General features: G+C 54.3%; 1 protein-coding gene across 8 annotated transcripts; it reads left to right on the top strand.

The window, feature by feature from the left end:
• Positions 1-1,475: 1,475 nt before the first annotated feature.
• On the top strand, positions 1,476-16,370 carry LOC144945002 (PWWP domain-containing protein 2A-like). 8 transcript variants are annotated; one of them, XM_078873149.1, is made up of 7 exons: positions 1,476-1,621; positions 4,029-4,107; positions 4,851-4,939; positions 5,334-5,426; positions 5,879-7,241; positions 7,665-7,945; positions 8,672-16,370. In XM_078873149.1, exons 1-6 carry the CDS (start codon positions 1,488-1,490, stop codon positions 7,893-7,895), a joined length of 1,989 nt encoding a protein of 662 aa, XP_078729275.1. In that variant the 5' UTR covers positions 1,476-1,487; the 3' UTR covers positions 7,896-7,945; positions 8,672-16,370. The 8 variants fall into 8 exon arrangements, with proteins under 8 accessions (XP_078729275.1, XP_078729276.1, XP_078729273.1 ...); XM_078873150.1 differs by having other exon boundaries at positions 4,851-4,999; positions 7,749-7,945; XM_078873147.1 differs by having other exon boundaries at positions 4,851-4,999.
• The last annotated feature ends 65 nt before the right edge of the window (positions 16,371-16,435 follow it).

Here is a 16,435-nt window from a genome sequence, read left to right as displayed (position 1 = left end):
TACACAACAGCCGTCATTCGCCACGAAGCGGCGGTGCCGTCACCACGGCGCTAGTGCCAGGCTAGGTGCACTCTGAGGCCACGCGAAGTGTCAAAGGCTCGCTGGCAGGAGGTCATGGGACAGACGCAGGTGCCATGGGTTGACTGACAGAGATGACTGACAGATGCACCAACTTGTGCCACCTACTATGCCAACTTGCTGTGCTTTAGCCACCGGGCGCTCCGCTCGTTGTTGTGAGCGTCGCTCCTCCACACACACTTCACACACCACTACATAAACCCAATCTCGAGTCTAGCCACCCCCACACACCAACATTCTTCAACACAATCGTCCAAGCTCATATGCATGTAATCCCTCACACAAACCATAAAGACGTATTCAAGAGGTACACCACACATCCTGATACTATCAGTTACCACACGAACCCAATTATCCAAGCTGCCACCACAACCATAGACACTGCCACACACACCTTTTAACCAAACACCAGTCCCCACACATGCACACGGATATCATCCATGTTACAACCACATTAAACTCCTCACACGTCACGTTCACCCACGTTCCACCCAAACAGTCCCCACATAACATTACACACATCACACACACACCATCCCCTTCTGCCTGCCACCCACACAACTGACTCACACCATCACCACCACCCACGCCTCACACCCCCACACGCAGTCCCTGCCCACACCAAACCTCAACAAACACCTCCCACACGAACACCCTGCCAATTGGACACAATTCGTGACTAGCAACTCAGTCAATCCCCCTCTCTCCCCCTGACCCCCGTTCTCTCCACACTCCTCCAACCCATTGTCCTCTTTCGTGGGACTCTTCCACGTTCTCTCTGCCCCTCACTTGCCTGCCCCGTCTCCCACCATCGCCCCTCTCATCCCCTCCCTCCCGTCCTTCTCGCATTTCTCTCTTCTCAGCCCCCGTCTCCTCTCACCCACATTCCCTCTGCCCCAAACCCCCGCCCCTCTGCCCCCCACCGCCCCCCCCCCGCTCCCCCTCCCCCTCTGTCCCCCTCCCCCTCTGCCCCCCCCTCTGCCCCCCCCCCTCTGCCCCCCCCCTCTGCCCCCCCCCCTCTGCCCCCCCCCTCTGCCCCCACTTCTCCCCCCCCTTCTCCTTCCCCACTCCCCCCCCCTCTGCCCCCCCCTCTGCCCCCACTCCCCCCCCCTCTGCCCCCACTCCCCCCCCCTCTGCCCCCACTCCCCCCCCTCCTCTGCGCCCACTCCCCCCTCCTCTGCCCCCACTCTGCCCCCACTTCTCCACCCCCCTCTCCCCCCCCACTCTCCCCCCCCCCCGACTCTCCCCCCCCCCACTCTCCCCTCCTCTCCACGGCTCCACCTCACCCAAACCTCGTCGCACCCTCCCCCCAACATTCCCCTCGTGCCCCCCCCCCCTTCTGCAGCCACCAATCGCCCTCCCCCTCCACCCCTCCCCTCTTGTCCCCCCACCCCCCCTCCCCGCCTAAGATGGCGGCGCCCGAGTGCCGCGCGGGCTCGGAGCTCGTGGTGCGGGTCGAGGAGGCGTCTGGCGGCGTCCTGCTCGTCTCGCTGAGCGTCGGCGAGCGCGACTTCTCGGGCGTGCTCATGGACGTGTCGGGGCGGTGAGGAGCCCCGCACTCGCTCGCCGTCGCTCCCGCTTGGCTCACCCGTCCGCGCGCGGAGACCGAGGCCCGCGGTGGAGAGGCCCAAGCCTCGGTCTCGTCTGGATTCCCTGCCGGTTTCCGAGCGCGTCCATTGGGGGTCGCGGCCGGTCCGGCCCCCCCGTCCCCCCCGTCCCCCACACCCCTACCCGCCACCCCCTCCCTAGCCCTCCGGGTGTTGCAAAGGACGAGAGGTTTTTGCATTACTTTGGATGCGCATTCAAAAATGCGATTAACAGATAACTCAGTTTTGTGGATTTGTAGAGTAGAAGCTGCTGATTAGGCGGTTTAAAGGGATGCACGAGTTGGTGGTGGGGTGGTAGAGACGCCTCGTGATGGTGAGAGGTGAACAGGCTGGCTGCCTCGCCAGATTTACCAACATGTAGGTTGAAACCAGTTCAATATTTGACCATTTGTATCGGACGCTGGCGTTAGTGATGGTGGTGATCGTTGTGATGCTATTGATTACCGCAGTGTAGATTTGGGTGATTGTGTTGCCTGGGTGATTGTGTTGCCTATGGTTGTGGCGATTGGCACGGCGGTAATGATTGCAGTGGGTGGTAACGGTGATAGTTCTAATGGTATTCATTACGGCTGTGGTGATGGTGGGGTAGGTGATGGCTATTATTATGGTAATTGTGAAGTTGCTGATGGTTATGGCGGTGGTGATGGTCATAGCGGTGATCGTGGAGGTGATAATGCTGGTAATTATGGTAGTGATGATGGTAGTGCTAATGGTGGTGGTGACTGATTAATTGGGTATGCTCTCGCCTACTTCAGCATGTGTTCTTGCTGTGGTTGTTCCACCTGATGAAGATTGCTTGTGTTGCGATCGAAATGTCATTTGTTTTATTTCTACCTACGTGACTTTACCGAAAGAACCAAGGAGTATGGGTATGCTGTATTAATGATTCTGGTGAAAATTATGCTGTTGATTGTCAAAGGGTAGGTGGTGATGATGATGCTGATTGGGGTAATCGCTCACGATAACTGCTGGTTTTCAATTCCATCTTCCGGCGCGGCAGCTAAATACAACGGCGCACGTTTATTTACACCCCCGCCACGTGTTCAACTCGCAGCATACATCGGTGTGCAATAGTCGATCGGGCAGGTTGTGTGTGGTTGGTTAATGTGCGAGGTGTCCCCACCTCTTACAAGACGTCTGCTCAACGTGAAGAGCAGACCACATACCTACGATAACTCCCTCTATTGGAGGCGCTTCTGCCAGCAGTGGCATGAGCACGCAAGCTAGCGAGCATTTGCAGGGTTCCACCTTTACCTTTCAACTGAGACACGTGGGTAAACGTACTACGCGGTAACTATGGATGCGGTGCCGTTTGTATGTCCTCTTGATTCCCCTAATTATTAAACTCCCAGGAGAATAGCTTCTGAAAACGGTTACCGGTTTACCGTATAACAGCCCACACGATATGGTCGTACATTTGACAAGGCATTATTCACAGTGTGGTGATGTCACACGAGACATGTCAAGAGATGAGGTCCGATCCCACGTCCACAATCGCACCTTTTGCTGTCCAGAAATCGGCCTCGGCGCCTCTGACTGCACTGTTTTGCTGTCTGTCGAGTTCCTCATTTGCAGAAGTCGTTGAGAATCGGTTCACATAATTTCACTCCCAGCAAAAGCCATGCTGACCTCGGTTGTACTGTATTGAAACGTGACTGCCTTTTACAGTCGTGGCAGGGGAACAAATTGGCCGTTGATGCGATACGTTTGTTGTCTGTGGGGCGTGGGCAGATCCTGAGCCTGGCAGGGCGTGGTGGCCTGGCACAGGAGGCTGCTCAGCTGGTCGGAGGCAGGACCCCACGCAACTGTTTGCGCCCCCATTAATTATTCATCTGGTCGTTTACCAATTTGTGAATTATTCATTGCTGTTCGACCCGCCTTCTCCCAGTCAAGAAAATCCACTTAACAGCCTAGGCCCATCGCACACGTGTACAGGCAGTGAACTCGCCCCACCTATCTCCCGCCTCGCGCACCGTCTCACTCCCCTTCCCCGTGCTCTGCTCTAGCAACCAAGGCCATCTGTCGGAGCCTGCAGTCAAAGCTACGCTCTTAAGAGGCTGCCTCTCAGATGTCACTACCTCTGGTGTATTTTCGGTTTGCATCGTGCGTTGTTAGAAATCGTGCTTCTTCAGCTCCTGGCACGTGGAGTGAAACATTACTTATTTTACTTACGTAGGGAAGCCACATTGATTCGTAGGACTTTTTCAGGAGCGTTCTGCTACATTGGGTTGAGATGTTAAGATGTTTTTGGCCAATTAATGAGTGTTTGTACATGTGGGAGGAAACCGGAGCACCCGGAGAATACCTACACGTACGAGGAAGCAACACTCTTTTCCCTTACAGATGGAAACGGATGGCGATTAGTGCACTTTTGCTGTACTGCCTTCTGGCGAGCCATGGTATGGCGCCTCGACAACATGCGGTACAACCCAAAAACACACCGGATTGTTTTATAGCACAAGCAATAGTGCTCTACCTGGCTCTGCACTGCCGACTCACCCCGAGTTCAAATCCCTTCACAAGACATCTCTGCCTGGAACTGCCCCTTCTTTTTGAAGAGTCTTCATTGAGGAATGCACCTCTACCCATACTCCTGTAGCCTTTCTCTCTCTGCCCTGTAGCTTCGTACACCCTAGCTTGTCTCCCTGCTGTAATCATAAGCATGTTGATTTATAAGAACAATCTTTGTCATTTCGCCTATAACTCAAGAAGCTTACAGTAGTCCACGGATGCACATCATATCAAAGATATATGCCAAAGAATACGCTCCCGAAAATGCACATTTGTTGTTTCAGGGGACATGACTTGAGCTATAGCATGGGCAAAACCATTTTATTGAGTGATTTGTTGCTTCTGATTGCTGGCTCAGTCCTATTGATGGATGGCTAAATAAAACATTTTTCAATTGATTGGCACGACATTATTGAGAATGTATTGAAAGATGATTGCATACTGTCGTTGATTTCTTAAAAGAAGATTGTCAGTAGTACCTGGCCGAGGTTGTGAGACAGCCAAAGGCTGTGCCAATGGGGGGGGGGCGATCCCACAAAATGTCCTCTTCATGCCCACGTGCTCGTATTTGTGCAGAGTCTTGAGATGCTTTTAAAATCCACATCGCATTGTATGTTGTAAACCATGTCTAGTTTGTAATCTCTGCGGTTGTAGGATCTTCATGCTGCTGACTCTGGCGCGAGTGGCACTGCTACTTGGGGCACTTTTCCGCGTCGCGTGGCATCGCAGCACCTCTGGACGAGGTCACTCTTCTGCCAGTGCCGAAGGCCGTGTTCCCCTAAAAGGGCGAACATCTGCAAAATGTGAAATAAAGCACTTTCTGATTAAATTTAACAACTCCCCGATTCTCTTTACTTTCACATCATTTGCAATGCTGACACAGCCCCATTGCTCTAACCTCTGTGTGCGTTGGTGGAACAGCCGCACACGATTTAGTGGCGCCTGCCGCAGGGCACTAAGACGCATGGAAACTTTTCAATGCAATTCAGCCCTGCAGAAATTTTCGTCCATGTTGGAATTCGTAGTGTTTCTAAGACTACCTGCCTGTTTTTTTTTTTCACCAAATAATTTGTTTCTTTTGAAGTGTCTATCCACACCTTACCATCTTGTTGTCTCCTTTCCTTCTCTGCCTTGAAGCCTCCCACCCCTCACTCTCCCCATTGAAGAACCATCACGAAGAAATCCCTCTTCAAATTATCCTGATGTTCCCATTTTGCACATCCTCTTGAGGTGCGGTTGCATTTAGGGGCAGCGTGAATCCAGGTTGTATTTGAAGCTGTTTCTCTTTAAACAGCGATGTTTTAAGAAGAAGGGTGGTGATATGTGGAGGCCCCTGATGGATCTGGTCAGTATGTGGCCTGCATTATAAGGGAGTAACGGTGGATTGATTAATCAACTTAAGTCCGTTCTTACCCTCTCGATACATGTATAATATTAGGCGCGGAAGAGTTGATTATTTACCATCGATATAAATTACGTGAAAACCTTACGGCGGAGAATGATGCAAACCAAACGGTGCAAATGCGACGGAACCAAAGATAAATGCGACAAAGCAAGTAAACTTGGGACAAAAAAAACGAGTCTATTCCTTTGCAGAGGAGACGGTGAGTTATTACTACAGCCTCGGGTGTAGAAATGTAATGCACTTTCCTACTGCTGCTGTTGCTGCTGCTGGTTTGCAGGACGGGGCTGCGTGGGATGCCCGTGTCGGTGTTCCCCAAGAGGGAGCCGCACAATGCCTACCCCGGCGAGCAGGAGAACCTTCACGCGCAGCTCGACCTGAAGCCGCCGCCGCTGCAGCTGTTGCACCCCGAGAACAACGGCAAGGTGGCGCCGGCGCTGCCCGTGGTGAAGACGGAGTGCGAGAACGGCGGGGCCTTTTTCCCGCTCTACTCCAAGGGCGCCCCGTACCCCCCGCCGTTGCTCATCCGCCACACCTACAACCAGTGCGTGCCGCAGCCTCCGCCGCGGACCATAAAGCGCGCCAAGCGCGGCGCCGGCGGCAGCAGAGACGGCGGCGGCGCGGAGCCCGAGAGCACCGAGGGGCTGCGCCCCCGCCGCGTGCTGTGCGAGCGGTGCCAACGCGTAGTGAGCCGCGACGGGGCCGGCGCCTCCGCGCCGTCATTACGCTTCCCGGGGGATGGTGGCGGCAGGAAGAGAAGGGCGGACGGCTCGCCCTGCGACGGGAGGGACGGGAGCCCGGAGGCCGGAGGCGGCCGCCCGTCGGCGTCGTCGCAGGGCTGCGTTCACGGCGTGCCCTCCCGGCAGACCGTGTTCGGCAGGAGCCGGGCCCTCAGGGTCCCCGCGCGCGTCGGTCATGCTGTCAGGGCCCTCGGCTCGCGGCGCTGCCTCCCGGCCGACAAGCTAGAGCAGGCGAGGGCACGGGACGCGCTGCGCCAGTCCAAGGGCAAGGGCAAGAGGAGAACGCGGCGGCATCGCGCAGAGTCCCGCGCCGGGACCAGGACCCTGAGGCCGGACGGCGCCCGGGAGAACGGCTGCCGTGCCGACACCGACAGCGACGGCGCCAGCGTCGTCTCGTCCCAGGGCGGCTCCGCCGCCAGGGCCGGCGTGAGGACTGCGCCGCACAGGGCGGTGAGGGACCACCACGTGAAGAGCTGTTGTAAGCAGGAGGAGGAGGTCGCCGCAACCGCTCCGCTGGGCGACAGCGCAAGCGGGGCGAGCTCATCGGGTTCCCCAATGTCGGGATCCAGCACGGGTACCGCCCACGGTGGCTGCGTCGGACCGGAAGTTGTCACGCCGGCGGCGTCGCCGGCGGCGTCGGGGACGGCGGCGTCGGGGACGGCGGCGCCGGCCGCGGTGCCGGTGACGTGCGGTGTCGACGCCGACGGGCCAGACGGGGGCTCGTGGCCGGTGCGGCACGGTGGGCGGCGGCGCGCGAGGGCAGCGCGCGTGCACAAGAAGAGCGTGACGCGCTGCGTGACGTCGCAGGGCAAGGCGGTGTGCGTGGGCGACATCGTGTGGGCCAAGCTGCACGGCTGCCCGTGGTGGCCGGCGCAGGTCCGCAGTGTCAGCGTCAGCGTCCAGGTGCGATGCCGTTTATAATACATTACAATACATTGTGAATGTCTGCAGCGTCCGAATGCAACTGTGTCTAAATGTCGTACATAAACATGGGGCATTTTTCTTTTATAAATGTCTGCGAAAAAGAGGAAAGCAGCGTGTGTGGTGGGGAGTACACTGATATGAGAGGGGAAGAGGTGGGCTGGATCAATTTCGTGAAAAAACTGGAAGATGGTGAGTGCAATCCTCATGTTGATCTCGGAGCCAGTTTAGGGATAGATATACCATCGGGGTCGCTCCACTTGAGAATCCGGTTTAATCACAGACGACTGCCTGGATTCTAAACCAATACCAGCGGTACCAGCTGACCGCTGCGACCTCAGAACCGTGTCAAGCTTAACACGTGCGTGCCTGCCTGTGCCTGCCCGTGCCCACGCTCGCGCACAGGAGGAGAGCGGCCTGGTGCTGAGCCAGGAGGCGAAGATGGCGTGGTTCGGCTCCACGACCACGTCCTTCCTGCCGCTCTCCCAGGTGGTGCCCTTCATGGAGAACTTCGAGGCGCGCTACAGCCGCCGCAAGAAGAGCAACGGCTACCGGCGCGCCGTCTCGGAGGCCGCCGAGGCGTCCCGGCGCCTCACGCCGGAGGTGCGCAAGCTGCTCACGCAGTTTGAGACGTAGGGGAGGTGTGGTGGTGGCGGCGGCACTGGCCGCTGCGGCTACGCGGGCAGGTGGGTGGCGCCATCGGTCGCGCGTGGCCCTCGGGAAATTGGCAGCTCACGGCTCTCTCGTTGCTCTGGCCGACGCTTGCCTGTGCTCGCATGCGTACCTGCTGTACATGCCGCGCTTGCCCATCCGTGCCGTGGCTTGCCCGTGTGCGCCGTCGGTGCTTGCCTGTGCGTGCCCGCGTTTGCCCTCGCACATCCCGTGCACGTGCACATCCCGTGCACGTGCACATCCCGTGCACGTGCACCTCTGCTGCTGGGTGCACACAATTTGAGACTGCATTGTGTGCGCGTGTTGGTGGCAGTGGTTCGAGCACTGCGCTACGAATCCAGCTACCTGGATTTCATTCCCAAACGGAGGCTAACTTCAGTGGCCTCTTGGCTAGGTCAACTGATCCTTAAATGAGTATCTGGTGTGGTGTCGGTACATTGCACGAAGGAGAAAAAAGGCGCCGGGGCATGGTGCTGACCACACCGACCCCTCATGCGCGGTGTGAGCCGTTTTGCTAATGCGTGGGTCTGCGTGCATGCCAGTGCACTTTCCATAACGCCCAACGCCACCATCGAAGAGGCACACTCTGAGACCGCTTTCTCCCCATGCGTGCGCCGTCTTTTGAAGCGAGCTCAGGCCAATCGCTGGACTCCCTGACTGCAGGAGAAATAGCCGCATCCGCCACTGGGCCACTTGCGCGGCTGGTCAGGCGCTCGTAACGCTAAACCGTTGCCTTGCAGACGGCGGCGGGAGTGTCGCGCTGCGGCCTGCGTACCGGCTCGCTGCGCGGCTCGCGCGGAGCCAGGCCGTCCCCCGCGTCGCGTCCTCCCAGATGAACGCCACACTCCGCCACAGCTGCTGTCCATGCACAGGCTCTGCCCCTCAGGGACGCTGCCCCTCTGCGAGAGGTGGGTACCGCCTTCCAGCTGCGCCCCTGGCGTCGGCACTGCCGCCACCGTACGCTCCTATGAATGTCGCCCCCTGCTTCCTTCTCGGTGATCCCGCTGCGTGCGTTGTATCAGCGTCGTGGAACCCTGTAGCTTTGCGTCTTTCAACACGCGGTGGATATGCAGAGATTCTTTGAATAAGGTTACCGGAGCGGGGAAGGAGGTGGGTGCGTTGCCTGTGACTGTGTGCGAACCGCTTAGGACCAAGGCTTCTCAACTATAGGGGTCCGTAGACCCGTTGGGGTGGAGGGGAGGGGGCAGATAAGACAAGCCGAGAGCTTTATTGGGATACACGTAAGAATCTAAAGGGGGTTCACATTCGGGGTTTCATGAAAGAAACAGAGATGCAGTCTCACTGGATCCACATGTCAGTTGCTATTCCCCTTCACTTCATCGTTCAGACAATAGCCAGTGATACAGCCTTAGACACGTTACATAATTCTGTAAATATGACTCCACACAGCCAACACTGAGTGTGTTATCCCATTCTCAGGGGTCCTTGGTGCTAAAGCAGTTGAGAAGCCCTGGCTTAGACGAGGATCTGGTCGTGCGTGTGGATCGGAATGGGGGTCGACACCTAATCATCGCCGCTCGGTTCGGCGTGGATTGTATCGGCGACCCTGAGGGTCACTGTGCCTCCACTACGGCCAACCACGTCTTGCCCGACTCAAACCGCTGACCCCAACCCACCACCTATTTGTTTCTGCACCTATGGAAGAAACCAAAAAAATATACTATTCATAAAGTAATTTGAACCGAATCATTGGGTTAGAGCTATCACGAAATCAAATCACGTCGTAGTAGACGTGTGATATTTTGGGCAGTGGCCTGAACGTGATGCTGCTACTGCTGGGCGTCTTGACATTTCAGAGTGACGAGGCAGCTTCGGTGTGCTGCAGGCTGTGGTGCTGCATGCCCTGGCCTTGTTTACACGTTTTGTTGTTTTATTTCCGTTAACTCTGCCTCAGGGGGGAGGGGGGGGGCACTTGACGCGAGCGTCGCCATGGCGGCGCTCCATCACGAGCGGCCACCTTGTCCCCCCCTACTCCCCCTGGCCAACTGAATCCGCCTAGCCAGCATCTTTCGTCGGCAAGTTCCTGCTGACGATGCGTCTAACGAGTTGGTGCTATGACATTCCTGGGGGTGTTCAAAGGCTGCCTCTTTTGCATTTAATTTCTCTCGGTCGAAGTTACGCGGCGACAACTCATCCGCGTACCGCGTGACGGCCACGTGGCGTCGTCGCAGCCTGGTATCGTCATCGTGGTGTCGTCGCCTGGGGTCGTCGCGAGGCATCGTAGTGACGTGATGTTGTCGTCGTGGTGGTGGTGTCGTCGCGTGGCAGAGTCCGCAGACTCTGCTTCAAGCCACCCCTACGCAACATCCTCACTCATCCGGCCGCCATTTGGCGGCTGCGTGCGTCACCGATTGATTTGCACGCGAGTGCACACGCTGCCGCTGGAGGAAGCCTGGTCATACCAGGGGCATCGGAAGCACCGGTGCTTTACACGGTTTTCGCGGAGCGCTCCCGTACTATGCCGATGCTCTGAATATCAGAGCAACTGTACCGTGCCGAAACTTTACGCTGCTCTGCCCCAAGTTTGTTTTGCCCGCGCGGCAGTGAGCTGCTTTGCTGTGCGTTCGCCCGCACGCCGATTGACGACGCTTCGGCAGGCGTGCTCGCATCTTGTTTTAATAAGTGGGAGTCAGCGTGGCTCGTGGAAAGCCCAATCCAAAGCTGTGCTCGGCATGCAGAAAACGTCATCGTAGGGATTGTAATTAGTTGATGGAATGTTCGTACACATTTCAAGGCCTTATCGGAGTCGTGTTGCTTCCGCCCTGTGACGGCGTAAAAACCGTTGCCGTGCTCACGTCGCCATCTGTCTCTGCTGACCGCGTCGTCTCGCTCGGCCTCGCTCCTCCTGGGACGTCTCCGGTCTCCGCAGCACGGCGTGCTGGACGCGAGCCGTGTCGAGGTTGAGAGATGAGAGTGGCAATCCGGTGACGTTATCTCCTACTTCCTGGCGGTATGGTCACATCTTGATGTGCCCCAGCACTTCCCCTCACGCACACATGCTTCGCCACATTATGTTTACACGGATTTTCCTTTTTTTCCTCCCTGATTACGTTCATGCTGTGCCGACGTCACTTTTGTCATCGGACCAAGGGATTTGGAAGTCTTACAGTCAGCAGTGTGCCGCCATGTGTTAGAGAGTGGCCCCAAGCTTCGTGAAACAACTTCATTAGCCTCTATATCCACACCAGGAGCACACCTTGGCATCTTCTTATATGGCCTGGAACAAGTCTTCTTAGCATGTCATGTCAACTAATGTCTAATTCTCACAACTGGAATGTGATAAATTGATTGACAAAAAACTGTAGTTTGGCTTTGTGTTTTTGTCCTGGCACAGGTGGCCAGTCTGAGACCATTGACTCTCTACGCTTAATAACCCGGCTTAGTGGCGGGCGGCTCAAACCGGAATTCAAACCCGTGGTCTCGGCGGTGCTGGCTCTGCGCTCTGACTCGGAGCCACCCGGTGACCTCCATCTGCCAGATTGTGTGACGCATCTGCTGCTGCCTGTATGGGTTTACGAAGATGTCGCGGCTGCACCGACAGGCAGCAGCGGTGCGTGGGGGTTGGTTTTGCTTGTGGAAAGTTGCACCTGCATTGGCTTTGGTGGCGTGGCATGGCGTGGCTCATGGTACATCGCTCGCGCTGCGATGATGTGGGATGTCTGGTGTCCAGGTGCCTGTGCAGGCTGCGTAGCGAGTGTGAGGCCACGTGTTTACGAGCTCTGCTGTGTGAGATGTGAGCGAAGAGACTTGGAGAGGGACGACGTTGGCATGCGATGGCTCGGTACTACAACTGCTGCTGTTTGTAACGAAACGGTTTGAGTTCATACGCACGAGGCGAACCTCCTTCAAACATGAATGCAAACGCTTCCTGTGGCTGTTGTAAGAGTCAATCCATGATTCAAATGTCACAACAAATAAGCCCTTTTTTGTTAGGAGGGCGTGAGACAATTACCGTTGTTGAGACATTGTGTGCACGTGACCACCAATGCGATGAAGGCGACACGGCCCAATACTCGCATGTATCACTCCAGGACCTCTCGTGGTTCCATGACCATTGGGCGCAGTGGCCCCAGTTATATTGCAGGATGAACTGCACGATACTGGTTCTTGTTAACCTCCTGCTGTGCAGCCTGAGTGTCAGCTGGTGCTGCTGCTGCTGGTGGTGCTATTTGTGGTGCTGGTGCTGCTGATAGTGCTTGTGGTGGTGTGTATTTCCATGCTGCTGTCGGCTGATGTGGTGGTTGATGCTTGTGTTGTGGTGGTGGTGGAGGTAGAGGTTGTTTTATGTGGTGGTGGCTCTTGATCCGTGGTGGCTACGTGGGGTTGTGACAGGTATTTGCCCTGTCTGGCTATGCATCCCATGTACGTCTGCGAGTAAGGCCTGCTCCCTATAGCTCATCCCCTCTGCTCCCCTCTTGGATTAAACCATGGCTTCACCTACTGGCTTTGAGTAACGAGCTGCGGTGTCACCTATGAGGGACACGTCAAAAAGAATGCCTGCTTGGGTTTCTTAATAACCTTCACTGAACCAATACAAAAATTTACCATCCACTGGTAGCAATGTAATTAATGTCTAGAAAATTAGTTTTCTGGCGAAAGTCTTCCTCCTACAAGACAATTTCAGACCACATACGAGCCTGAGAACATCAGAGACCAGTGGGCAGTATATTCACCAGACAGCCACATCTGGCAGGGCAGGATGTTCATCTGTTTGGCCCTTTAAAGTTTGCCTGTGGGCCAACATTTTGTAAATAACACAGCTGTTCACAAATTGTTTTGACACTGATGAATCCCTCAAATACGGTGGAATGCTGGCCCTGGTTCTACTTTGGTGCAAGCGCATTGCAGTGGACCGAGAGTAAAAAAACTAAACTTTCAAAATATGACACAAATTAAGGACACGTTTTCCATCATTTAAATAGATTTCATCATCATCAGCCATGGTCCGTGCACTGCTAGATGAAGTTCCTCCCCAAGCCATCGCCATCTCCATCTCTCAATTCGATGTTGTAGTCTAAATAGACTTTTGGGGCACGTGCTGTTCACGAGCGCCTATGAAGGCCGGCACGGCACACAGAGGGGCAGGTGGCCAGCACCACGTCCGGCTGCCTTTGTCTCCCCAGTTGCGATTTTTACACACTGCACCAGGTACTCTTTTGAGACTGAGTCAACCGAGGGGAGGCCCAGGACCAGTTCAGATATTCGTCACTGGTGTTGGCCGTGAGCGGGAATCGAACTCGCGTGGCTGGATTTGTAGCGCAGTGCACTAACCACTGCACAAACCGCCAAGCACTTTCACACGACCTGATATCATCGGTCCATCTTTTGTCGTGGACGTGCTCTCTTGAGTGTTCCCTCCTTGTGCTGCCACTCGATTGTCATGCCCTGTTATGAAATAGAAGGCGGCATTACTTTTCTGGGCGTCCCTCATATCCCGAGTGTGTTTCTACAAACCTGCTGTGATAGGTGTCCCAAATCCGAAGGAGCAGTTGGCGTGGAGGTTTTTGTATCGTACCTTGAGGGGCTGCTGGCTCCACACATTGCACGTCACCCTCACGTACGTGTTCCATGCGTCCAATGTCTTTGTTCTAATTTTATCCAATGCCGCATGGGATGACTTTTTTGCTGCTCGTCAACGGAGGTGTGCTTCCCTGTCTCGACTGAGCTGGGATTGTGAGCTTCACACTAATGCTGTAGACTCTGTAAAAATGTTTATTTTTTTTAAGTTGAAATGTTATGTAGTATTGTGTAGTAAGTCAGAACTGATGATGGTGTAAACATTTTACTGACACCTCTCCAAGCACCGCTCCCTCTACGACCCAGTACAATCTGGTTTATCACCCAAGGCCATTTCACTGCTAGTCTACGTGTGGTCAGGAAAAAAATTCTCTCCATCGACCGTGGATCGCTATCACTGTTTCTCCTAGACCTCCGCTTTCAACGCCATTGACGTCTGCGCAGGAACTTGTCTATAAGCGCGTAGGCTTCTCCAGCTCCCTTCTCTCCTGGTCTGCTGCTCCCTCTAGAAACACTTCTGCTGAATTTCCATACAAGGACAGTCGAACTCTGAGAAACCCCTGTGCTGTCGTGTCCCAATGGTTCCACCCTCGCCCCTGCCACTTAGTTAATTCATCTCCCGTGCAAAAGTTATAAATATTAAATTTGGTATTTCACTTAGATTCGCTGCATTCGAGAACCTGGTGTGTAACTATGGTATCGGCTCAGAGGTCCCAACATCACTGTGCTTGTTATTGTGTTTCTTGGTAGCATCACGATTATATCATGGCCATCACGCCTGGCGCTGTGATGTGCTCCCGCATTCTTTCACGATGGAAGCAGTGGTCATGTCTGTCTGTGGCTAGGTTTGGTTTCTCAGCCTAACTTGTGATTGAGTTAGGAACTTGCGTTTCTTGTGTAAGTAGGGTAAAGCTACCAATGTGTCACATTTTGGCCACGACAGCCTTTGTGAAAATCAGTATTGTCTCTGGTTTTAAATATTTTGGCCTCGTGCACAATTCATGATCGGGGTTAAAGGAAGTACCGTGGCCTTGTGCGTACCCTAAACATTTGGTGGGGCCTTGGTGGGCATAGCACGTAGTAGGCATGGCCAGCATCATAAAGAGGCCACACACTGGGCTGCGTGGGTGGGGCTGACAGAGGGGAGGGGCTGGCAGCTCAATGTGTGTCCTGGTTGAGCCTTCAAGAGAATTGGTAGATTTAACGTGGGCACTGATTCAATATCTGCGTCCTGGATGAGACGATTTGGTCATGAGGTGAACTGCACCCTCATGACAGCAGAGAACTTACAAGAATGTGATGTCTGTGCTGGTGATGCCAGAACATTCCTGAAGTTCACTTTGCAGCAGACGGCTTGAACCTTGCCACTTGAAGGTTGTAAAGAAATAACTAAATATGGCTGTCGTACGACTTGAATTGCATTCAGACAGGTTGAGCTCTGTGTGAGTCGCACCACCTGCGTCCCCCTCCCTCAAGCCCGGGGCTCATTTCACCTTCCCCAGTGACGTTTACAATAAACAAAAAGCAACTTGCCCGAGGCTCTTTCCCAGATTATATTTTTAACTTGATGCCGCCGCCACCACTTCTATGCACCCCTTGTAATCCTGAACCTTGGTAACTGGCATCGGTGCGGTTGCAGCGTCTGAGAAGCGACACGTTTCATTCTTGAAATATTGCGAGGCAGTTTGATCGCGGTAAAACCTACTCCTGACGAATCGCAGGGGTATCCTCCCGAGACGTCGAGCGTCCGGTCTGCGTGCTTCTCACCCCAGGACCAATCGTGACCTGGCTGAAGGGCAAAGCGGCCGCGTCGTGTACCTAGCGCCAGTAGTAGAAGTTAGAACAGATTATATTTTTGAATTTCCCTTTTGCTGAGCGCACTCATCATGTAAACGGTGTGCCCTGGGTGACCAATTGGCCATCACCCAAACACAGCTGTGGGCTCGGTGGGGCACTGCACTGCCTCCACCGGTAAAGGCCCGGCACTTTCGTTTGAGAATTGGTCATGATGTACAGAAACAATGCAAGGTAACGGGGATAACAGTCGAAATGGAAACCGCTGGCTATGTAACGATTCACCCCCCCCCCGCCAAATCTATGAATTGGCACGATTCGGAGTGTCGATTTGATCCAATAATCATTATTTTTTTTATCGAATTTCTGTCTCAACAGAAAAGTTTTGTTTGTTACATTAGCCTTAATGTAACTTGAGCATATCGTCCACTCGATGCGTGTCTGGTGATGGAAATAATCTATTTTATTCTGAATCGTCACGTGCCCCCCGGTAGCCACGCTCGTGGGACTTGCCTTGTGGAGACGCACGCCGCTCACCGCTCGTGAAATCGCACAAAGTGTCACGACGCAGACTCCCACTTGGGTGCTTTTCTTTGTCTCTTGTCGCTTATGTCGCAAGACGTCTCTTTGGCTCCAGTTAATATCACACTCAGCTGTTGTCTTACTTGAAGTTACCTTGTGTATATATATTTTTTTAAACCGAAGACTGCTCGGAAACGGTGTAAATTATTTTCTAACTAGTAACGGAAATGCATTGCCTTTAGGGAACAATGCTAAACGTGGCTTGAGTATAATGCATTTCTTCCTTTTGTTTTGAATGTCCCAACTTGTATATTGACCCCACAACTGCAATGGAATCTGCCCCCACCCCTTTTTTATATTGCCGTTTGATTTGAGTGGTTTTGAGAGCGGCGAGGCCATAGTAAATACTGTATAATATCGTCTTCATACTAGATGTCGTCCCGTAGTTGTGGTCCACTATGCTTAGGGTGTAGGGGACAGTATTGCTTTCATCACATGCATTACCATTTACTGTGAACAATAAAGTATTGATACATCGTGGAGTGAAGGCCAGGTGTCTGCTTATTTCTAAATGTGCGTTGTGCAGGCGTGGAACTGCGGTGGGCACCCACCGCCAGCCGGTTCCACACACGAGTCTGACGTTTACCCAA

Source organism: Lampetra fluviatilis, chromosome 36 (assembly GCF_964198595.1).
Source record: "Lampetra fluviatilis chromosome 36, kcLamFluv1.1, whole genome shotgun sequence".
Taxonomy (NCBI): Eukaryota; Metazoa; Chordata; class Hyperoartia; order Petromyzontiformes; family Petromyzontidae; genus Lampetra; species Lampetra fluviatilis.
Note: the sequence above shows the minus strand (reverse complement) of the source record. Positions and strands in the feature narration are given on the sequence as shown.

What these genes read in the sequence shown, in the direction of transcription:
- LOC144945002 (XM_078873147.1), top strand. Translation starts at nt 1,488, where the DNA reads ATGGCGGCGCCCGAGTGCCGCGCGGGCTCGGAGCTCGTGGTGCGGGTC. An exon ending in CTCATGGACGTGTCGGGGCG is followed by an intron (nt 1,622 to 4,028) that starts GTGAGGAGCCCC and finishes TTTCCCTTACAG; the next exon opens with ATGGAAACGGATGGCGATTA. An exon ending in GTGTCAGCGTCAGCGTCCAG is followed by an intron (nt 7,242 to 7,664) that starts GTGCGATGCCGT and finishes GCTCGCGCACAG; the next exon opens with GAGGAGAGCGGCCTGGTGCT.